At 40.5% G+C, this 23,999-nt stretch overlaps 2 protein-coding genes across 2 annotated transcripts in view; one reads left to right on the plus strand and one right to left on the minus strand.

The window, feature by feature from the left end:
* Nucleotides 1–68: 68 nt before the first annotated feature.
* On the minus strand, nt 69–22,776 carry RPA1 (replication protein A1). Its single transcript, XM_026861621.1, has 17 exons — nt 22,662–22,776; nt 22,327–22,374; nt 21,970–22,048; nt 21,326–21,434; nt 20,431–20,519; nt 15,784–15,870; nt 14,441–14,573; nt 13,425–13,527; nt 12,250–12,318; nt 11,913–12,105; nt 10,677–10,816; nt 8,890–9,038; nt 7,475–7,607; nt 6,227–6,403; nt 4,841–4,948; nt 1,449–1,535; nt 69–1,081 (listed from the first exon to the last, which is right to left on the minus strand). The coding sequence occupies exons 1-17, from the start codon at nt 22,692–22,694 to the stop codon at nt 974–976; spliced, it is 1,845 nt and encodes a 614-aa protein (XP_026717422.1). The 5' UTR covers nt 22,695–22,776; the 3' UTR covers nt 69–973.
* A 287-nt stretch (nt 22,777–23,063) lies between these two features.
* The window catches only part of SMYD4 (SET and MYND domain containing 4), a 6,962-nt gene continuing 6,026 nt past the window's right edge, over nt 23,064–23,999 (plus strand). The window contains exon 1 of the mRNA XM_026861849.1: nt 23,064–23,108. Coding sequence (XP_026717650.1) covers nt 23,064–23,108 — 45 coding nt within the window. The remainder of the gene's footprint in view (nt 23,109–23,999) is intronic.

A 23,999-nucleotide genomic window follows, 5' to 3' on the forward strand; every position in this document is an offset into this window, starting at 1 on the left:
TTATGAAAGCTAATTAATTGCTTTCCAGTAATGAGAAGGCTTTGGTGTTCAAAGAAAGCAAAACTTACTACACAGGAATTAAACAGTGTTTATTGAAACAAAGCTCCCCCCATTTAAAGACCTGTTTCTGATTAACATAATTACAAATAAAACCAAAGAAACTGAACATACAAACATAGAAAATATGTATAGGCAGGAAATGTGAACTAAAAATCAGTCAAAAATCCATAGTATTAATTGAAGAGAAAACTAAAGCAATGCTTTGTAGTTGCCTAGATTTCCCTGGGGGATGGAGAGTCAATGCTTATCTGCCTTCCTCAGAAGAGACAATTTTGATTAATATCAGACCCATCTGACTCAGCCTATTAAACCCTGAAGGAAGGATATTCTTCAGATATAAGAGATATGTCTTTGATTAATAATTCTACCATATTGCCATTCCAAGCATTAACAACTGCATGGCACCTGTGGAAAGAGAAAGCCTTTGAATTCTATGGAAAGGAACTAACTTGCACTAATAGACCTGGTCTCCTTCGTCTGTATCTGGAAGCTGCATGACACTTTCTCCTACCCTCTGCTGAACAAGTCCGAGTGTCAGAGTTGTCACTAGTTTCTTGCAAAGAAGACATAATGGTTAGATAAGTCAGCTTTACATATAGTAAGAAAGGAAAGTTACTACAGACATTCTGAATGGCTTGCCTAAAGACCCTGGCAATCTGTCTAGAGATTGCTCTTTAGAGCTGCCACAGCTTAACAGAGCACAGTCTGCAGTATCGTGGCTATCAGAGTGCACTCTTACATACCAGGGACACATCCTCAGAGAAATGCATTCACTTAGCCCACTACACTGGACTACTATGCACAGTGTAACTAATGACAAATTGTGACACAAGGGGTGGGGAAGAAGTCAATGTAATATCATCTGTTGAGCTTTCCTGGAAGCTCTAGCTTCACTCAGTCAGCACCAGCCTCCTCACCCCAGCTGAGCATTTCTCCTGATGCTTGCGATCAACCTCTTGCTGTATTCTCTGTAGTTCACAGGTTTGACATCCACTGCTGTAGCCTTAATACGAGATTCATCCTGTGAAAGAGAAACACAGCACGTAAAAGAAGAACACTAAGCACTCCACACATTTGGTTCTAACCTCCTTCTGCCCCAGTACCTTACTGCTCCTGGTATTAGGGGGTTAACTGGGAGTGCAGACTTAACTCCCACAGCTGCTACACTGGTTTTATTTGAAACAAGCCAGGCTTGAAGAACCTGAGAGGGAACAGTGTTAAGGACAGTGGATCCCTCCTTCAGTGCTCAAGGGTGACATTATTTGCTGTGAGCAAGTATCTTTGGAAACTTTTCCCCACAAATTCAAGAGGAAGAAGCCACCTCCTACAGAGACAAGTCAAACGACAAAGGCACATGCTGTATTATTTGCTTTCTGGGGGATACTTACATTGTAAGTCTCCAGCTTTACTCGGATCCTGAACTCATACGTGTTGAAGTTTGCATTCTGGAACACTTCTTCAAATGCCTGTTCGTTCTGCGAGAAGGACAGAGATAGGTATCAGCTGCAGACACTCCAGGCTTCTGGTAGTAGCATGAACTTTCAGAACAGCTCGTCTTTTCCTGATGTTGGCAAAACAGTGGAACTAACTGGATCATGTAGGCAGAGCTGAATCTTCCATCAAAATTTTAGATGCCAAAATGAGTTTAAAGTTAAGAAAAAGTTTCATTCAAGGCAAAAAATTTTGGGTACCTAAACAAAGCATACGGTTGCGCCAAATCTGCAACCAAGCATACAGAATGAAAATACTATACAGCCACAAGAAATTCTCTCATACTGCTTACCTGTCTAATTCTGATGTTCTGCTACAATCACAAACACTGACAAGAGTTAAATAGTTCCCTATTGTCTTATTAGGCATTTTATTTATCTGCTTATCCATCAAGGCTGTATGTATCCTTCACACCCTGACACAGACCTATTTAAGAGGACATTCTATAAAAAAAGTGTATGCATATTTTGAACGTGCTTTTATAACCATTAGAAGACTCTGTCATATTTATAACATAAGCTGCTTCTAATTACCATATGAACACTAAACATCATCATCACTTATAACAGACAATTTGTCAAAACAGTAGAAAAGAAGCAGACAAGTTGTGGAGACTGTGGAAAAAAGTTTATTTTTGTAAAAATTAGTTGTAAAAACCTTCTCTGACATTCCACAAAAATCCTGCAGCCCCATGATAATACAGACAAGTAATTATTAATGCATTTATCTACCAGATGCACTTGACTTGATCAGTCACTCCAGCAGCAGACAGAGCATCTGATCTGGAATTGAACCCACCTCAGTTTCACTCCTATTCCAAGTGTTACATCTGCTGTTTTTAAATGCCTGTAGCACTATTTTACACTACACTGTGATCCTCCTAAGGTTTAGAAAAGCACAGCAAATTATGGTGAACAGGAGTAGCTAGTTTCAGACTGCAAAATTTAGTCATATCCTTCCTGAATATTAAAACCCCTTCTTTTGACCACTGTATGGATTAGAGGATAAGAAAACTCCCTTAAAGCATTTGACTTGTGTTTCCAGCTCTGCCACAAGCTACTCTAACCATTAGCGAAGGGAAAATGCCGTTAGCATACCCATTACTGCTACCCTACATTACCTCCTCTGGTAACAAGCATAGTGGAGAAGTAGATGAAAAACCTTGCATGCATATCTATGCTTAGCATGGTCACTAGCTATATGTAGATTCAATATACACTGTGAACACTGGAAAGACTCCCACCAACTTCACAGGATACTGCATCAGGTCTTCAGAGGAAATCCACTAAGAAAAGCTTACTGAAAATGCATCAAGTACCATTTTTAAAGGCTCATAAAAGTGTCAAATCAAAACCAATTTCTCCTGGAACACAAAGCATTCCCACTCAAGGGCTCATTCCATATTATGTTCCATTTTCTATCCTCAGCCATTTCCATTAGGCAGCTCTTCAAAAGACATTACATGTTTGTACTGTTACATAGGATCTGCTGTTTCTCCTTCCCCCCACCCAGTTCTCTTCAGCATTACAAGTGACTAAGAAATTTTGTTTGAACTCTAGCAGAGATTAAGCATGACTGAAGTAAGAAAATATTGACAAGTTAAGAATGTCTGAAAATGGAAATGCAAAAGTGCGAGCACATCTAATTAGAGTGCCCTAACAATACATCTGCCTACAGAACAGAGGTGTCGGCCTTCATAATATCACAAAAACTTCACAGAACCATAAGCTTTGTACCACTTACCTTTGACTGTCTAAGTGCAGGAAATTTCCCCAAACCATTCCTGTATGTAAATTACAGGACAACTAGCCCTGATTTGCAGGAGCAGATGAAGTCTACAACAGTGTTTCAGGACAATCAGGACTACAGCCTCAACAATCCAACCTGTTCCATTTCCCTCCCACAGCCAAGCAATGGGTCAACCAACAGCTGGTTTATCTGTGAAGCCTTAGTATCAACCAGCCTTAATCTGGGAGCACAGCAATGCTCATAAGCAAGTCAAGAATTATGTGTTCCACATCATTATTTAAAAAAACCCCCAAACCAACACAACACAGATTTCATATAGTAGACAACTAAAAGGCAGGAAAAGATTATTTTCGTTGTAAGAAAGGAAAACGCAGCAGAGGAGCATATAGTGACAAAAGGAAGAAAATAGTGTTTAATGACTTACAACCTTTAAAACTGTTCTTATCTGTCAAAGAAAGAGCACTTAAGCATCTATGCCAATGACCCATTTTACAAGTCATGGTTTTCAGATGACCCACAAAGTTTCTGATGGTATTTGGTGGGAAGAACAGAGCCTTCAGAAGTGGGTTAACACACATTAGTTCAGAAAGCTTCCTGCCTACTTACAAAGATACATACAAAGTGTTCTGGAACTTTTTGGTTTTGTAAACAAATTTTTGGAACACATTAGGGATAATGTTGTTAGCATTCATGGCTAAAACATTTATTTTTTTTTTTCTTCTTCAGATTCTTCCAATCTAGGTACAATGATAAAACATCCTGTCCTTTCTACTGGAGTTAACATGTGCTAAAGCTGTCAGTCCTCTAAAGACTGTAGTATTATCATCATCATCAAGTAATCAGCTGTCTCTCAAGGCCCAGGTGAAAAGGACAGGCTGATCTCCAGCTTTTAACAGCCAAAAGAGCTGAGGTAGACAGACTGACTGTGGGAGCAAACTACGGGGGAAACCAGGCAAATCTCTGTTCTCCAGGCAGATGGCCCGTGGAAAATAATCCTGAGGAGAGTAAACAAGTCCCTGCCAAGAACTTCAGACTAGGGAGAAGCAACGATTTGTGAACTTGCAAGAGATACTCAAGTCCAACATCTGGAGAACAATCTTGGGCTGTCAGGCCCCTGAGCTGGCTTATTACCCAGAGAACGGACAAGATTAAATTCTTGCCCAATGAAGTAGAATATCCCTTTCTTTCATATGGCACTTTGGTATTTGTTTTAATAACGCTGTTAATTTCCACAGCAACTACATGAGCACAACCCACTGCCTTGGCCACCTCTGCTGACTTAGGAGTGCTACACGTGCACACAGGGGGATGAGATCATGCTCTCTGATGGATCAGGACCAGTGTTCCACACAGAACTTACATCTTTCTCCTAGTCGCCTTCAAAGTCAACATTACAAGAACATTTCCTTACCAGAAGGATCAAAAAAAAAAAAAAAAAAAAAAAAAAAAGCACGAAATTTGAGGGCAGTCCAACAAGATGTGTGAAACACAGTTCAACTTCTAGGCATTTACTAAAAATATTATAAGCTCATTGACTGACCTTTTCCTTCAGTTCTCCCAGGAAAGCTGCATTTTGCCCAAGGATGAATTCTGCTGACTCCTGGAAACAAGTCACCCACTGATACTCTAGACAGTCTGCGATGGTCACCTAAAACCCAACAAAAACCCAAAAGGTTATTTCATCCGGTTGCTTGCTCCTCAAGGAAGACAGACGACAGTACAAAATTAAAATTCTCCGCTACAGAGAACTTTAAATTTCCAGTAACTATCAGAGCCTTATGTACCGTAGGTACTTTCCATCACTGAGGGTGGAAGGCAGTGACTTTTTTTTTTTTTAAGCTCTGTAGAATGTCACAGTAACTTAACACAAGCTAATATTGACAGTACACTGTGTCACAGGAAAAGGCCAACAAGATCACCACGGTACACACTGATGGATATTCAGCTCTGTTCTGCTGTCACTGATGATCTGTGAGCAAGAACAGGTATCCCAGAACAACCACCACCACGAGGGACACCAGCGAGACTGCAAGTGGCATTTACTTTGTGCATACCTGAGGACTTGAGCATAAACACACTGTGTTATGAGGAAACTATCAAAGCACTCAAGGACAAGACAGAGCAGAAAAAAGATCAAGTACCAGCCTCACGTGCACTTCCTGTCTGCTTTGACAATTAGGAATGTGAAAATAGGAGGCACACTGTTCTGAAGGCCTTGATTGTACCTTCAGTATCCCCTTTATATTCTATGAGGATGATTCTGCTATGTAAAGTAGTTCATGCGTTCCTAGAAGTTATCCGCTAGAAATTATTCAGAAGCAGTTTGTGTTTTAGTGAGACTGCAGGGATAGTTCCCTTCTCTCTGCATGCCCACCTGGCACAGCATTTCTAAGCAGCAGATACAATTCCAGCTCATAATGTAAAACAGAAGAAGGTTCAATGCTTATGGTGTAAGCGGGCATCACAATAATAATCCCCAGACAACTTTGTGAAGCAGACTCCATTAAAGCATGAGGCAGAACAATACCTAACAAAAAAATGTACTAAATATAGGTAGCAGCTGTAAAAGTGCAATTACTGCTCTCCAGAAATGCCATTTTACTTCAGTTTATCTTCACTACTGAAGAGGCGTAGGCCATCTGTACTCTGCACTGCATAGTACACTTGGAAACCAGAATCAACTGAGCTAGCATCAACTTTTTGGCAAAGTGAAAAGCTTTTAATTGGAGCACTAGGAAAACAAACTGCTAATCAGCTCAATGAAACATCCCTCACTCAGGTACAGCATACAAACCACTTCAGTATCCTCTAACCCACAGGCACCACAGACAAACAGCACTATAACACCTCATTCTCTCAAGAGATTTCTATTTGGACTGTGCAAGGAAAACAGTGAGAAACACTCTCCTTTGATTCATTTACTTACCAGAAGCATCATGCGGTACTTGAAGTTGGGGAATTCACGATCACACTTTTCACAACGATACAGTCCATTTTGTTGGTCTATCACTTTTTTATTGCAATCCTGAGAGGGACATGCCTGGTACATACAGTTCTCTTTGCGCAGATGTACGACTGTGCCCACACAGCTAAAATAATCTGCCTAGGAGAGTGAGTGTGCAACATTAGCCTCAAAATACTCAATGTTTTCCAATTCTGAATTAGCTACAAAGCAAGGCACCCATACTTGGATATTTAGGATTAGAAAGCTTAACAGCTATGGATTATTGGGAAACTGTAAATCAACCCCTCTGTTGAAGTAATTTTCAGGCTTCCATTATGTTAAATAAAGCCCCAACAGCAAGATTATTTTGTGTTTCCATTGCAGGAAACTCCACTTGCTAGGTTTTCTTTAGATAAAGCATATTTGCTTCTCTATTGTGTCTGTTCAAATCACTTTTTCACAGGATTAAGATTCTGCACTTCCCTATGCTTCTTTTGGGAGCCAACACAAAAACCAGAAAGCCTACTGTGTAGTATTACAGATAAGCATTTGATTAAACTATAGCCTACAGAACAAAATACCCACTCACCATACTAAAATAATCATCCTAATGGTTTAAGATCACGGTCAAGTCTTTTAACAGATAAAGAGAGGTTGCTTGAGAAGCACATGCAAAAAGTCTCATAGAAAATAGCTGAATGACAGGTAAAGTTTTTCCTTAGATAGAAGTTCTTGCATATCCCAAATGGCCTAGCACTTAAGTTTGGAAAAAAAAAAAAAAAAAAAAAGTAGTCAAGAAGCAGTATAAGCCCAGAGAGGTTACTGGACTAGAATGCCAAAGACCTGGGTTTTATTCCTAGCTTTTCTATTGACCAAGCGTGCACCCTTGAAAACCACTTCCTCCTAATGCACCTGGTTCTTCTAGAATACTTTGTGCTATTTATATGAACATCTTTGGGGTGAACTTTCATGTCCCCCCACCTCCCGCCCATTTATACAAGGCTTAGAATTCTCTTGCAAACATAGACAGTATCACGTTGCAACATCAACAACAAGGTTGAATTTATCTGGAAAAAAAAAAAATTATTATTTAACAGCATAAATTTTGAGAGAGTAAGCATATAACTGCTCAGCAACCAGAGTACTTCACGAAGCACAATGCCTGCATAAAGTCCAGGTTTTTATTTCCACCCCAATACACAAGGTTTGTACCCAGTGGCCATGCTTTACCTTATCTCCTTGTCCCAAGTTCTCAGATTTGGCTTCAAACAAAGTTTTCCAATTGGTATTCACTCCAGATGCTGTCCCACCCCTCACATCAGAGATTGATGAACCTTCCAGAAGCTGCCCCTCCGAGTCAAACCTGGAACCACAAAGATGCACTTCTATTTTCGGCTAGCAGACCATACAGCCTTATCAAAAGCTTACATTTAGTTTCATGTACTTAATACCTGAGGGATTTTTTTTATCAATGATTGCAAAGGAAACAATTACAGTAATTTGTGGATATTGCAAACAAAAATAGCATTTCAGAATAAGTTAATAGTCCGACTTAATTAGCGCAGTATTTTATAAACCCACAAAAGGAGGACAGCTTTGTTCTATATAACTGCAATTTGTTTGCCAGCTAGTGGTCAAACCACACACTGCATGCTTCTTAAAGGCAGTCAGATAACAAGATTTAAGGGCATCAAGATATTTCCATAATTAAAATTAAATTACACGGTACCATTATCTCCGCAGCAGCTTCGAAATAAAAAGCAAACAGCATTGAAAAGATTATGCTTCCTCTGTTAGAATAAGAAAACACAGCTTTTCAACAAAAGGTTGTATGGCCATGCCATTGTGGTGCTTGTGATTTGAGAAATACACCAGCAAGGCTCAAAAACTGAACTTAATTAAAGTGTAATAGTAACTGCTAAGAGGCACAATCAATTTTATCTTCAACCACCTTCTGAAGTATGAGAGAACCACAGCTCAGTGACAAATGGAGGATGCCATTGTATTTTATCCACGTTTGGATGATTTAACTAGAACCTGAAAAACCCAGGATTCAGGAATCTGATGCTGTTGGCACTTAACCCTATTTGTACATACACCGCATCTCACCATATTCGTAGTTATGGCAGACAATTTAGCAACTACTTACAGTAGAAGCAATGAACCACCAAGAAATCACTTTGTTTTACTCAAAACAATAAAAATGTTATTTTGCTATCTGAAAAATATCTGATAAGGAATAGACACTGGAAGAAGTCAACATAGTTCCTCCAATCCATACTAACAGAGTGCATATCAGATTCCACACAATGGAAAAAGACTGTGAAAAAAATACTGTTCTCTCAGGAAGTGGAGCTGGTCAAGTCTGATTTCATGCTGTCTTCAAGGCTTTGGGTCAGGATGCACTACTCCCATTTCAATTTTTCAAGGTTTGTCATGGAATTAGAAGTTTTTGAATTGAACAACTTAAGGAAAGCCTTTGAAGCTCTAGTGCTTTCAAGGAAGAGAAGTTTCTACAATCCTGGAATTTGTATCTTCTGCTACCATTCCTCAGTACTATACAGACTGTTCAAGTACAGAGAAACAGAATAAAACAAATACTCTGCAACAGGCTGGCATGAATCGACTTAAACACATGCTCATACCATCCTCGGAGCTTAAAAGCCTCTGGGCTATCAGGGTTGATGACAACTGTACTCGAGGACAGGACAGACAGGCTTCTACCACCAAAATCAGAGACTCGGGCTCCTCTGATGGCTATCACAGGTTGTCTAGAACCATCAAACTGTTCAGCCTGCATGTGTGAAAAAAAACAGAAAAGGTTAGTAGCATGCTACAGTAAAGGTACTGAACTTGTGGTTACAATTCACAGATCATAGCAAGAGACCAAATCTGAACCAAACTATCTTACTGTATTTAGAAGGTAAGGTTTTAAATGCTATCACTAGGAGTTTAAGAAAAGGCAGCTAACAAAGCTGAAAACACCCCATTTCCTGGGGAACCAGAGAAGCCTTAAGTCACACCACTGGTTTTGAAAAAAACAGAACGGTCCCTTCCATTAGGAGTTTTACACAAGGATTTCAGAAAGGAAGATGGGTCATGGGAATGGAGGTTTCTCCAAACAGGAGAAATTATTTGGTCAGATTAGACTCTTCCGGAAATGAAACAGCTCACTTGGCTTGACTGAGCCAATCACGTCTATTCTACTACAACTTAAAAAGCAGAAGGGTAGGTATGCTGACCAAACATTTTTCCTCGACTTCCCATTTTTGGTTTTTAATCTCATAAAGCTGCTTTAATGCTGTTCAATTGCCATCAGTTTGTTATCTGAGTAAAGTCTGACACTAACAAAGAACCTCTTGGCATGAGAGGTTTTGAAAGGTATAGATTTTCTGGACCCCACACCACTTAGCAAGCAAGGGGAGGATCATGTGCTTAAAGATTACAAACGAGCTGGAGTTAGCAGTAACATTCACTGCCGCCATGAGAGGCAAAAAGAACACAAAACATATCCCAGCAGTTAAGGCAACAACCGTGATAAAGGAGATGCAGATTCTAACCCTAACTGTGCCAGCTGCAAGCCATACACCACTTCCCCTCAGTGCTTGCTGTTGTTTCTATTCTACAGGCAAACAGATTTAACTTTGTAAAACACAGATGCTGATGTCTTTTGGAAGGGTTATGCCAGGAACTGGTTACCAGTAGACTCTCTTGTAACAACCTGCTTCAACCTCAAAACTCTGCAATATTGAACTTCAGTTTACTTTATCAGCAGATGGTTAATGGTGTTTAGCTACCTACAATATCAGTGCACTTGATCATTTAGCCATAAAGCACCACTGTCAAGCTAGCAGGATCACTCCCATTTTATAGACTGGAACATAAATCCTTAAGTATCTACAGCACTGGTGGAAAACAAAGTAGCCTGTTAAAAGGATAAAGCAGCAGTTTACTGCAACTATTCAAACCTTCAATTCCAAGGCTCAGATGCTTTAAACTCCTAGTCTGAGATACAGCCTCTCAACCCCCTAGTTAAGCAGCAATTTATGCAGGGTAACATGTATCCCACCCTACGAATAAAATTAATCTCAAATGAGACAGTCATAGCCACCAGGCTTTTCCATAATCAAACTGTAACTCGTACCCTTTCCTAAACCAGAAGCCTGTTAAATTCAGTCTTTGGGCTTGAGACATAATGTCTGCAGTTGTTCAGAACACATTAGTCAGATCATGTCAGCAGTTTGTCAGAGAAAGGTTAGGAACATCACACCTGAATGAAACCAGACAATCTTTCACCTTCTCTCTGCCCCTGATCCTTAAAACACCCAGGACCCGTCTCAGTGCTATGCCCATCTCAGATGACAACAGCACACTCATTTCCTCACCCTACACATAGGAACCTTTGCTTAAGAACAGGTAAGAGACCACATACCTCATTTCCCCATAGCGTAGCTGTCACCAGTTTCCCTGACATATCCATCAGATGCACGTTTCTCTTCGATACCTCCCTATTGTTAGCTTTCACTATGATTTTAGTGACATCTTCATAGCTTTTACAAATTCCAATTACATCTGAAAAACAGTTAACAGTGTAGTTAAGTTACTCAAGGGTCACAATTGGGGAATACAAGATCACAAGAGAAGAATTCAAACCTACTGTCAGGTTTTTACCTTGTATCCTAGCTCCCTATTCAAATCAAAACTGATATGGAAATTAAGTGTATTATGGTAGGAATGCTCCACTACAGAACTCTTCAGTGCTTTAATTTTGTTGATGAATTCATTAAGATATTCATGAATGCAAGCCTCACCACATTAGCAAGATCAAGGCATTGTACTATCTTTTCCCATCACATTATGTCAAAGGATTTCAGGCCTGATCTTGTAACACACACTTGCTATTTAAGCACAAGTCTCTCAGGCAAGGGGTTTCAAAGTGACTTGTACAATGAAGCAACTGGCTAGTGCCTTCACTGTAGCCCTGAGACCATAAGCTGCAACTTAAACAAGGCTGCATATGTTTGGGTAGTAAGAGCTTATGCAATCCCCTTTGCACTCCCCCCAAAATTACCATTTTTAATATTACAGATCTACCTTTAAAATTCCTAGCTGAATGCCTCTGAATCACCGGCATCTTGTGCCTGTGAAACCTGAGAACCCTCGCCCCCACCCAAGCCTCTGATTTTTCCGGAGTACTCTGCCCAACAAATTAGAGAAAAACAAACCTCCAATACTTCACAAAGCAAGCCAAAACAGTCATGCAACTTGGACTTGAATGCAATGAATTATGCCAAAAATCACTAGAGAGATAATTAGATAGTGAAAGAAAGCAAGACCATGGAAGGTATGAAATGCACACGTGCTGAGCAAGGACATTTTTCTTAGCCCTTTTCTGTGGGAAACAGTTATTATAGTACAATAAACAAGTATCATTTATGGTCTTTAGTCTGAAGCACAAGTTTGAAGAAAAGTCATTACGTGTTGTTAGTAGAAGGGGGCAAAGACATCTTAATAGGAAAACTGCCCAGGGTATTTTTAATGGCAACCATAACGGGATAACTTCAAAGAGATCACAACATTTGAAGCACTGTATGCTCACTACCTCCCCATTATTCAGGACACAGAACTTCAAAGCTTTAGAGCCTGCCATTTCGCTACTCAGACTGACCAACAATTGAGTCTTTGGGTGTGTTCTCCAAGTCAGAGATGGATACAAACTCAAACTGAACAGAAGGAAGATGCTGGGCATCATCACAAGGCACAACTGAAGTCTCATTAGTGAATGTAATCTCATAGTCATTCTTAACAGCTGTATATTGCTTGTTAGCCGTCTTCAAATTGCCTTTGGTAAAATAATATACCTACAGGAGAAAGCAATGAAACAGAGGCTATTATCAGAAGTCAGACAGAGCAAATAGACTGTGTTCACCTTTAAAAATCCTTGCTATGCTGAAATTCCTCTTTTCTAGCTCATGTCACTCTATGAAAGCACAATGCTACCATACCTTGTTCAATTCAATGAGTGGAAAGAACTTGTCTGCTTGATCATTGAATGCAGTAGCTCTAATCTCACCCTGCAGGAAAATAGGAGAGCTGGTCAGAACTGAAATTCGGCATGAAAAAAAATAAAAAGAAATCTTTGCAATGTTAAGTGGCATCAGTTCTACAGACAGAGTGTGGCCTGCCAGGCTAGCTCCAGGCATGCGAGAAACAAACAACATTCTCCGCGCATTTGTAGTTACAGCTAAAATGAAATAATTCTACACCTGACCATCAAATCTCATATTCAAGTCTCAGTATACCTAGAGCTTCAGAATGAAATGCATAAAAACTACATATATCGTATACACACCTCTGAAAAGGTACTCTAAAATTGGCATTAATTGCCATTGCATTCAAAAAAACCCCTCAAATAGATCATGCAGCTCCACAAGTCAGCACAAAGTATATTGTGCTATCTCCCACTCACACATTATGTTAAGTCTTTAAGAATTAATAACAATTATAAACTCTCTATATGATTTTTTTTTTTAATTGGAATACAGACAGTATGCAGGGGAAACAAATGGCCGATGACAACAGGTTACTTTGTTAAACCTCACATTTTATACTAAACATAATCTAGTAGAATCTTGTTTGTTTTCATGACAGAAAGCTGTAATTTGATAAGAGGTTTGACAAGCTGCAAGTTTAGTTAGATTAACTGGATACCGTTCCCCAAACAAATCACAGATGAAACTTCCTAGTATTACAGTAATTTGTACTCCAATTTCCTCATGAAAATGAAAGCTTATAGCTTGGAAGCAATGTTCCTCTCGCTCCTTGTTTTGTAACATGCTTCTAAGGATGAGAACTCACTCTCAGTCTACAGCAAACCACCACAAACCTCAGTATTAGGCTGTCGGTTTCCATAAACAACTATATTTTGAAGCTGCAAAAATTCAGTCACACACTATAGACTTTGATGAAAAACAGTCAGTAATGTCACACATTTAAGACTTCATTCTCGATAAAAACTGGGTTGTTGATGCTCAACTTAATGAATACAGGAATACAAGCTTCAGTTGTAATAAAAACCCCCACATTTCCTACAATACACTTTATTTCCTCTATTCTGTCTTTATGAAGGGTTCATCAGCATCTGGCATACATTATCTTCTTCTCAACATATGACACTTACGCTTTCATCAACCAGCTCTATAGAAAAGAGCTTTCCTTCACCACGGGAGTTGCTCCACGTGCGGATCTGGCCCTTCTGGGTAACACGAGCACAAATGGTCCACCTGAAATCATGCAAGAAATCACTGTTCTGTGTTGTTCTTTTTTAAAAAAAAAAAAAAAAAAAAAAGAGCAGCTTGAATTGACAAACCTTTGGAACTGGTATGTCATTATTTACAAGCCAGAAATCTTCCCGCTGCACCTCAGCAACTTTACCTGCTTTTCTCCTGCTTTCTATCTTAATGGCCTAGACCATTAAAGGAAGAAAGTTGTAGAGAAAGCAACAGAGGCAGCCGTAAAGCATCTAGTATGATAATAGTAGCAAACAATCCTTCTGCAGAGAAGCAGACCTCAAATCTTTTACTCTTCTAGTGTACATTTCTCATACAGCATTTTGCCTGTTCTGAAAAGCCATGCTCAAGAGCTCAATTATAGGATTCGCATTTAACTTGGGTAATCAAATCAGTTTGCATAACTTCAGAATGTCATTCACGAAATAATTACATACTCATGCTTTTCAACAGAACAGTAGCCAAAGTGAATAGCTTACTGAGCTGTTTTGTCATTAAGTTACCAGAAAGAAGGTTGCTTTAGGAAAAAAAAAAAAAAAAGGTCAATTGGGTTCGAACTAAAATATTGAAAACCTTTCAAGCTCAGCAGGGTAACTTCACCGAGACAATGCAAAGGCAAATCTCAGATTATCGGGAGTGGTGATGAAATTTAAAAAAACCAAACCCACAAAAACCCCAAACCAAAAACCAAACCAACAACCCATACAGCTGTTTCTATGGAAATTTTTTTTGTTTGTTTCTCTGGGTGGTTTTGTTATTGTTGGTTTTGTTTGTTTGAAGTTAACCAATAAACTCAAAAGAACTCAAAGAACGATTTGACAGATTCATACATGAGAATGCAAAAAGCAGCTATTGTTCCTTCATGCCTGTGACACTGAATAATACCTGGCAAACCATAGTAACTCACTTGGACTGATATGGGTTCAAGCTGGCAATTGGCACTACTTTGGCCTGCGATCCCCCTGGAGTCTTCACTGAGCTGGGAGCACTCGCCATACCAAACTGGTTTGAGGGAGCATGGTACTTCAGAGCAGGAGGACCTTTTGCAAAACACAACAAAGCATGAAGAGTTTCAGCCTTGCAGACAAAAGCCAGGTTAAAACCAAGTTGTGGTACAAGGTCAGGCAGAGCTTTTCCTGTCATGCTATGGAGAGCTCCAAAGGCAAAGTGATACTTAACACGGGGTAGGCACTCAAAGCTCCGTTCACTGTGCTATGTGGGCACCACAGAGTGGCTACAAGTTTGTTGAATCACTTCTGCTCTTGGTCACAAGTATTTTCTAGGCTGCGAACTGCTGCAGAAGAGACACTCTCAGACCTGTAGAGCACTTACACTGGAAGTGAAGATGTGTCCAGAGTCAATCACTTAAACATGGTCTAAGTGGGAAACAATTAGTTCACAGTAAATTCCCTAAAACGTGGCACATCAAGGTTTAGATCTACACTATTTGGGGCAACAACTAAGGAATGGTAATCCACAATCAAATAATTTCCTGACATAAAACAATACTGCTAATTCTAACCTCTTATCAATGTACAACCATACAACTCTTACAATCCGCCTTAACTACAGGAAGAAAGAGCTTGTTTTCTGCTGCAGTGAGCAAGTGTCAAAATGTTACTATTTCGAAAAAACTTCTTAAACACAAGGGTAAACAATACAGACAGGTTAAAGTGGTACCAAGAGCTAGGACTGACAACTTTTTTGCTTCAGAAAAAGCCTACAGGCTGACACTTAAATTGACTGCCTTTTTCAGTATCTCACTACTTAAAGTCTTGATTAAAAAAAAAAATTATTTATAGATGTACTATCAAATAATTTCAGTCCAGCACCATCTAAACTGTTTGGCCTCAATATCTCAGCATCGATAACACACCTGTTGGCCAGCTCCGAGCTGTAGCCTACTTGGGTGCCCACAGAGCATTGTTTCAAGACTGCAAAATTGTATCAGACTAGACGTTCAGTTTACACCGCTTGGTCAAAGTGGTTTTTTGGTGTTTTTTGTTTCAGGTTTTTTTTTTAATTGAGGAAGAAAAGGGACAATTTTTTTTTCCCTCCCTTTTTAAACATCTATTATTACATCCAAGTGTACAGTAGCCTCCAGAGAATTCACCTTGTCAAGCTATGGGTTACTCTTTAATTGAGTGTTTCTTGTGCAATACCATTATAGAAAGGATCTTTTTTAGATTTAAGCTTTAGTTTTGCACCTAACAAATGGAAACCAGAATTCCTGCCCAGGATTACTCTTACCTGCTACTGACAAATTGCCATTTCGTTGCTGTGGTTTGCTGGGTGCTGGGCTTGCTGCTGGAGCCGAAGAATGTTGCTGCCCTTGCCCTGGTAATCAGATGGAAAGAGACTATACAGTACAGTAGGAAGCACATTAATTAAAACAACCCTTAAGCTTTTTAGGGAAATAAGACTTGCATGAAAAAGATAATTTAAAACACAGAGAACACAAGCTAAAATTCAGGTGTTACAAGACACAGCAGGTATAAGCTATCTGCTGAACAATATTACCATGGAGGAATTTTAGTTAGATATCTTTCCTCAAGCAACTGCTTTCTACTTTGAAAGAATTCAGGGTTGACAGTTATCTAAAAGGACAGCATTGAAGTAATCTTGACAACTTCTCAGTTTTTATAGGCTTCTATTGCTCTGACAGGTAGTTTCTGCTACTACCTAACAGCTCAGATAAAAACCATAAGAGAATTCCCTCTTAAAACTCAGAGAGGGCCAAAAACCCACTGGGTAAAGTCAAACCTGAAGTTAACACAAGACAACAAAAACACCTGCTATATATTTTATTTCCAAAATACAAAGATAGTTAATGTGGGGATGATGGGAGACATCCTTTCAGCATTCAGCAGGGTCCCTCCTGGGACACGGCAGTATATTAGGAGCAAAGTGATGCCATAGTAAGTACACAGGGTGCATTTTTTCATTCCAGGACTTGTCTTATATCAATGATAAATAACAAGAGAAAGAGCAGCATCACAGAGAAGACTAATTTACTATTCAAAAATTTTAATTTCTTTATAGAACCGTCATCCTATCATATTTTACCTCCAGATGAGAAAATACCCAACATTTTGATGTTTTTGGATGCAACTAATCCTTAAGTCACCAGTTTGCAGGAAGTCCTTAGCCTGACCAGGCAAAAACCCCCTGATTTGGGATGTAAGGAAGAAGATGGTCTGACCTTTTCTACCTTCTCTGACCAAGGCCATAAGCATCTCGAGGAACAAAAGCAGAGAATTGCAGAACAGAAGGGCAAGAAAGGGTGGCAAAGAAGTAAGGGCAAGCAGCAGAAGCAACACAAGGAGACCCTGATGTAGTGTTGCCTGATGTTGTATAGTCTACAGAGGTAACCCTCTAGTTATTTTTAATCCAAAACAAGGTCCTTGCACAAAACCCAATCTGCTCCTCTAACTTGCCGCAGTAGAGTCACATCGGTGAACTGGTGACAGCAGTCTCCCTGGCAACAGAGTGACGTCAAACAGCAATGTGTATTTACTGCAGAATCCACTAGATGGAGAAGCCAGATTTCACCCTCACTCAGCTGCCTCAGGTACTTTCAGGACCCAGCCAGGGTCAGTGCTCAAGACCCCAAATTCATTTTATATAATAGAAGGAAAAAAAAAAATCCAAAAGAACACATCAAGGGAAAAATATGTCTGGTCAGGGAAAGACTATTCAAAAACACCAAGGTGCATATGAAACAGCAAGAGACTTCGTTGCTACTTTTGTTGCAAATGTTTTTTTCCCTACAACTTTTTAACTCCACCAAAACACAAACAAAAGACCACCACAACTATGAAACACAAATTCACATTTTAATGGCTGCCTACCCATAGCCTCGTGTTTCTCAACAGATTAAGAATATGTGAACACATCTGTGCATGTGTTCAAATACAAAAGTAGCAGAAATATCTCTGCAATTTTTTCTGCTTGTAGAGTCTAGGGACTCCTAAACTATGATTTTTGGTGGCTGGTGGCCTATAGATCACTTCAGCTGCTCAGAAAAATGTCTGCTCTGCATGGTTTTTGTTGTTAGTTTTTATTAGTAGAAGCTGAAAAAACACCTGAAATACCCGATCACATTTCTGCTATATATGCTGGGTTAGTCAAACCCAAAACTCTAATGGAATAATTGCGTAATAGTAGTCCTCTGCTGCCAATAATTTGTCACCAAGAGGTGCTGCTGCAGTGCCACGATGACAGAATACCTGTCCCAGAACTGAGCAGCAACATGGGGGCAGGAAGACGAGGGAAGAAAATACACCCCAAATCATGATGGTGGGAAGGGCAAGAAGAAAGAGCTCAAGTGAAATGCATAAGTACACAAATGTTTCAATATTGCAAGATTAAAGACAGAACTTAAACATAAGTAGCAAGTAATTGTCATAGTAAGAAGAAAGTCCAGCAGAGTGATTTGAATGAGATTCGTGACAGTAATAACATTACCATCTAGTTTTCAACAAGAACTACGCACAATCTTAATTTTCAATGCTATTATGAAATGCTTCCTGAAAAGTTTATATGACATGTATTAAGAAGATTGTGTCCCCAGCTTCTATGTTAGGCAGATTAACCACCTACTGCTCAAGCCTAGAGTGGCCAAAAACCAGCTTGTCACTCCCTGGGTCCTACTGTGGTATCACACTCTAGGAAAGAATACACCTTAGTCCTAGATCCAGCAATTTGAGATCTGTATTTCAAGTAAGACCAAAAGTGGGACTAAGCATTCTTTTTAAAATACATTAACTTTTTTTTTTCCCCCATGAAGACCACAAAGTGCTCTTAGATACTCATTCTGCATTAGCTGGGCGTTCCTCAGAAATACAGCCTCTCAATATATACAGGACTTTCAAGAATATGCAACTTGAAATACACCTCTGCTATTTTATCAAGGCCGTCATGACAAATCAAGCAGCGCTGCAGAGCAGAAAAGCTGGGTTAAGCATACTTAATCTAAACTATTACCATCTTCTGTAAATGTAACCTTATTTAGTAACAAATAAAAGGGTATGAAGTCTGCAGAATAACGTCAGTGTTAAAAATCACATACACATCACATTAAATTCAGCATCTCTTAACTATTTAGTGCAAACCCACACTTACTATGATCAGAGACCTGTAACATCTCCAAAAGCATTCAGATTTGAAAACTTCATTGCCGAGTACTTTTGTAAACCCAGATGAAGACCATAACTTTGATCAAAGTCCTGGTAATTTTACCAAAATTTGTAGTCTTAAAGTTATATTTTCAGCTCAGTTCTGTAAGATATCACATTCCCCAGTCGTTTCTAAGCAACAATATGATAACTGAAAAACACTATAGTTCACAAGCTGTTGTATCACACAAGCAAGGGAAACGGGAGAAAGGCACAAAACAGTCTGCTCAATAGCTATTCTGAAAATTTTGGTCTCTACAGCAACTGTGGGATTAAACCATAAAATCTGAGATGTCAACACATTTTTTAAACAGCAATTAGCTAAGTAACTATCAAAGGAACAAAAGATTCTTTAGGCTCATTTAACAAACGCCCCTCTAATTCCCCAGGAAAAAGAAAAGTTAATGAAGAAAGATGTCTTTGCCTATGCAACAAAGTCTAATTTCTACTTCAATTAGAAAAGTAGATTTTTAACCAGAACGGCAGGTACCTACCACCACTGTTGGTCCAAAATATCCTACATAAAATTGTTGCCAATAATGTGTGGTCCCTTAGTAATAAAAATATATTAATTCACTTCCACCAGGAAAAAATTCTTCAAGAACAGCTATTTGCTATTAAATTTCAGCCATTATCTGTATATACGTCAATGACAGAGCTGTTCAAATATTTTCTTTAAGTGCTTATTATCTTCTCTCTTTTTTAAAGATGAGAACTGGAAGAACAGAACATACTTTTGAACGTATCTCAGGGGGAAAAAAAAAAAAAAAGAAGAGATATTAGTTCAAAAAAATGTTTGCCTGAGAACTGTAAGCTCAGCACGTGAAAATGAAGAACAGTTACTTATGCAAGACAATAAAACCAAAAGATTCATGGCAGGTCAGATTAAGATGCACCCAGCACATCATCATTTTTCAGATGGCAGGGTAGGAACGGGTGCTTAGAAAAGTCTGTATGCTGGCCATGTTTTCATACCAGTCTCCCATCTATGTACTTCGAGCAATCTAAGTTTTAGTGCTTCCTGAACCCAACATTCATACAGAGGATGTATTGTTATGTTTAACAGCCTTTAATGGATTTTTCTTTCACATCTAATTGCTTTTTGAACCTGCGCCAATTTCTGGCACCTACCTCAACAAGTTCCATAATTTAACTATGCATTGTTTGGGGGTGCAGCACAGCCTTTGTTTTAAAACCACGACCTGACAATATAAGAACTAAAGAGCATCAAATGAAGATAGAAAAGAAAGAGATATTCATCATTCTTTATTCATCCCCTCCATGCCATCTTATACTTTCATAGATCATTATTACATCCTCCTCCTGCTGTTTTCTTTCCAGACAGAAGAAATTATAATCTATTTGATTACTCATTATGAGGAGACATAGAATAGCTTCCGCATACTTACTGGAACTCCAGGTAGAGACCACTAACGTATAATAAAAGCCTGTCAATGTTACCATAAGTTAGAGATGCTTACCAATACCATGTAGAGACTGAAGCTTCAGCCATGGTGTAGAGTTTATTAAAGCACAAACAAAACCCATTTTGTGTTACGCAAATAGAGAGGATTTTCAAGATCTGGACATCACTGTTTCCAGGCATAAGCAAGCTGAATGTGTCTGATTACTGCTTTTTAAGTGAAAGAAAGAGACAGCTGAAAGGCTATCACAACAGACAGTCTGTTCAGGAAGGTATTTGTTTACAGGGGGCACTCACCTTCATTGTATGGCACCGGATTGCCAATATTCCCACCAACCTTATCAGCAGTTTTCAGAACACTTACATCCATCAGTATAACCACTCTCCTACAAACACAGGATAGACAGCAATAAAGACTTTCAGTCCCTCTGCAAGTCTATCAGACTCTGAATATCCGTTTGCAGATAAGAGAACCAACTATCAGGGGCCGATTCCAGGGAAAAGCTCTCTACTGTCAACTTAACCCTCTCATGAGGTACAAGTAGGCTTGAAACAGTATCACATTTCGTCAAGGATGGCCGATGGTGGGCTGCATAGGCACACAAAAATGGCTTGAAACAACAGTGGTTTAGAAGTATCAAAGCCATGCCAGATTTTACAAGAGAGAATATACTCCCTGCCTCAAAAGAGGTTATAGTCCCTCCACAATAACACTGAATAAAAAGAATATGAACCTCAGTTCATATTCTCCTAGGCACATAGTTTTCCTGTAGTCACTTCACTCGGATCTCTTCTCGTTTTGCAGTATCCTAACCTCCCTCCTCTCAAATTTTCATAGAAGACCAGATTCCGCAACCCCTAAATAACAAGAAATCTTTACTGTTTCTTTTCCACAGCAGATAATTTTAAGTGGATTTTAATGAGACTTAGTACCATTTGGAGTATTCCAACTGGAAACCTTCAATTACTGAATCAATGTACTAGGCATATCTGCACCCACTGCAGTCACATGCTGTGATTTTTTTTATTTCTACTATTGCTGGTGTTGTGTACTTTCCCTCCTGCACTCTAAAGCCTGAGTATATTCAGATAATCCCAATCAAAAGTATTTGGCCACTGCTTAGTCACAAAGGACAGAGCACTCACTAGTGCATCTGCTTCTGTAAAACCACACTTAAGGAAACATATATACCTTCCATCTTTCAGGCTGTTGACAATGAATCTGTTAACCTGGCAAATACATTGGGCTGATAACTGTTGCTCTTCCACCAGAGAGTTCAGCTGTGTTGCCAACATGAATGCTGTAGAAACAGAAGAAAAGCATTGAAACACCACATGCCAACCTTAAAAGGGGCTGTCATGGCTGGCCACAACTTTTCTAGCCAGTCTACTGTTGCATTAGACCTACAACTACAATTTCCTCAGTTGGTTAACACACAGAAAACAGTGTAACCACCAACAAGCCACCAAAACCGAGCATAAACTATACTGTGTTTATCACCCAAACTTCAGAGTGCAGGGATAGCTAGAATAATAAGAGAAAGTTTAAGCTAAATTACTTTAAAATCATTGTCACAAAACCACAGACTTCTGTATTTTCATTATACCCTGTAGCAAGTTAACTGCTTAAAGCTCACAAAGAAAGTCCCTGAAGAGAAGGATTTTGTCTAAATGTTAAAACCTAGTTGCACACTTTAGTGCCTGTGGTCCCTATAGAAGCCGCGTTCTCCTTCAATATCCATTTCATCACTTTACACCTAGATGCTAGACCAGAAACTTTATCGCTCTCAGCATCTCCGCACTTACAAAGATGTCACTGCAGCTCGTCATACTTACAGGAAAGCGTGTTAACCCCATCACTCATCAACACTCGGTAACGTGGTGGCCCGTTTCCTGTAGCAATAGCCCGTGTATTCTGTGAGGAAGCAACAAATTATTAGCTCTCGTTTGTTCAGAAACTCTTCGAAAACATAAAGTGACATCATTAGCAAATGACCCATGTATTTGAGTTTGGTTTGGTTTTTTTTTTTAACACAGATATCAACGGCATAGCCCGAGTCATGTAAAATGAAATTAAGAGTACATGAGCCTTGTTCAGCTCCTCTGCAGCGGAAGTTCGGGTGCACTCAGAAGCCTGGGCAAAAGCATACGCAGCCACTAACGGACTGGCACAAGAGATAAAAGAGCACTCACGATGACTTGCAGCACGGGCTTGCAGACGATCTCCCCCTGCATTATGGCCTAGAGAAAAGAAAAAGAGACCCTCAGAAAGGTGCCACCACCTCACTCAGAAAGGCTTCAAGACCCTCAGCTGAAGGGAACTGTCGTGGAACGGCCAAAGATACAGGACTGGCCGCCACCGTTGGACCCAGCCTGGGCCCTCCCTGTCTCCGGCCCAGCTCCAGGCCTAGTTCCCCCCTCAGGACGGGGCCAGCCTTGGCGCTCAGCCCCCTGCCCCCAGGCCCGACCCAGTGTTCACACCCCCTACAGCGGCCAGGCCGGGCCTCCACACCCCGCGGGCCCCTCACCGCGATGGCACCCTCGCTCAGCTGCACGCTCATGGTGCTGCGTGTGCTGCGTCTCCCGCGCCGCTCCGCCGCTGCCGCCAAAACCTCCCGCCGCCCGGAGCCGTGCCCCCTCCTTCCGGCGCGTCCTTGCGTCACCGCCGCACGTGACACAGCCGGCTCCAGTACAGCGCTCTTATTGGCTGTCCGGCGCCGTACGGCGGAAGCGTTCTGTGGTGTGTTGTGCTGGTTCTGCTGGGCGTCGCCATTGTAGTGCCAGTGTCCAACCTGGCCCCGTGGGAACGTGTTAGGAGTGGGGGCAGAGAAGTCTGACTCTGGAAATTCAGAGACAATTATCTGGAACTTAACTTTGTTTCTTTGTTGTTTTTTTGGTTTTTCCCCCTACAGTTTTCTTTAGCACATGCCATGGAGCAAACGCATCTCCTCTTAGATAAAGATGGGGAGCTGAAGGTAAGTAATGACTTGTTCCACCCAAGGGGACTGACGTTATGCCATGGTATTTGCAATGGTTTTCCAGTCTGTCCTCAGACGGGATGAGTTCAGGCAGCACAATCCAGCAGCACCAGTGCAATGACAAAGTCCATCCTTGCACAGGCTTCCCTCCCCACCTCACCCCCTGCTGCTGCCAACACTCTACTCCGTCCTGTTGGCAGCACCAGCCTCAGTAACTGTGCAGTGTGGAGCGTACAGGGACTGGCAGGTGGATTATTAATCTGATTGGTAAGGGAAGATGAGGAAAACAACTAGCTATGAGAGTTACAGGGAGAAAGACCCGGAGCTGATGCTAACCATGGAACCTGTCTCTGAGAGCGCAGCGCTCCTGCAGGAGAGGGATGTCATCCAGAGAGATCTCAGGGAAAAAGCACGCGTTTAAGACCGTGCAAATGTGAGGACAGTAGCAGCAGTGCTATAGGCTAAAGCTCAGAGACCTGGAAAATGAAGAATTTGGAGAGAAAAGGAATGGAAAAGAACAGACAAGTCAAGAACAGACAGATGCCTGGAGGAGGATTTGAGCCAAAACGGATCAAGGCTGTGACAGCAGCCGAGGGTGCTGACCGATGCACGAGGCAGATCAGCAGTCCTAAAATATGTGAGGGGAGGTGGTGAAATCAAGGTTGAGGGTGATGGATCTGTAAACAGTGAACGTGCAGGACATGTACTGAGCAGGTGGTGGTTCCTGCCCTCAAAGCACGTCTCTTGGGCTCGTGTGCCTGGGGCAGGCCCTGAGAGCAAGTGGAGGAGGAACCACTGCAGGAGCCTCACTCAGTCCATTTTCCCAGGATACTTTCAGGATACATTTTCCCAGGACTTTCTGTTTTCCATACCCACAAAGTTAAAAAG

The sequence above is a fragment of the Athene cunicularia genome (genome assembly GCF_003259725.1).
Source record: "Athene cunicularia isolate RWA chromosome 19 unlocalized genomic scaffold, athCun1 chr19_part1, whole genome shotgun sequence".
NCBI classification, from domain to species: domain Eukaryota; kingdom Metazoa; phylum Chordata; class Aves; order Strigiformes; family Strigidae; genus Athene; species Athene cunicularia.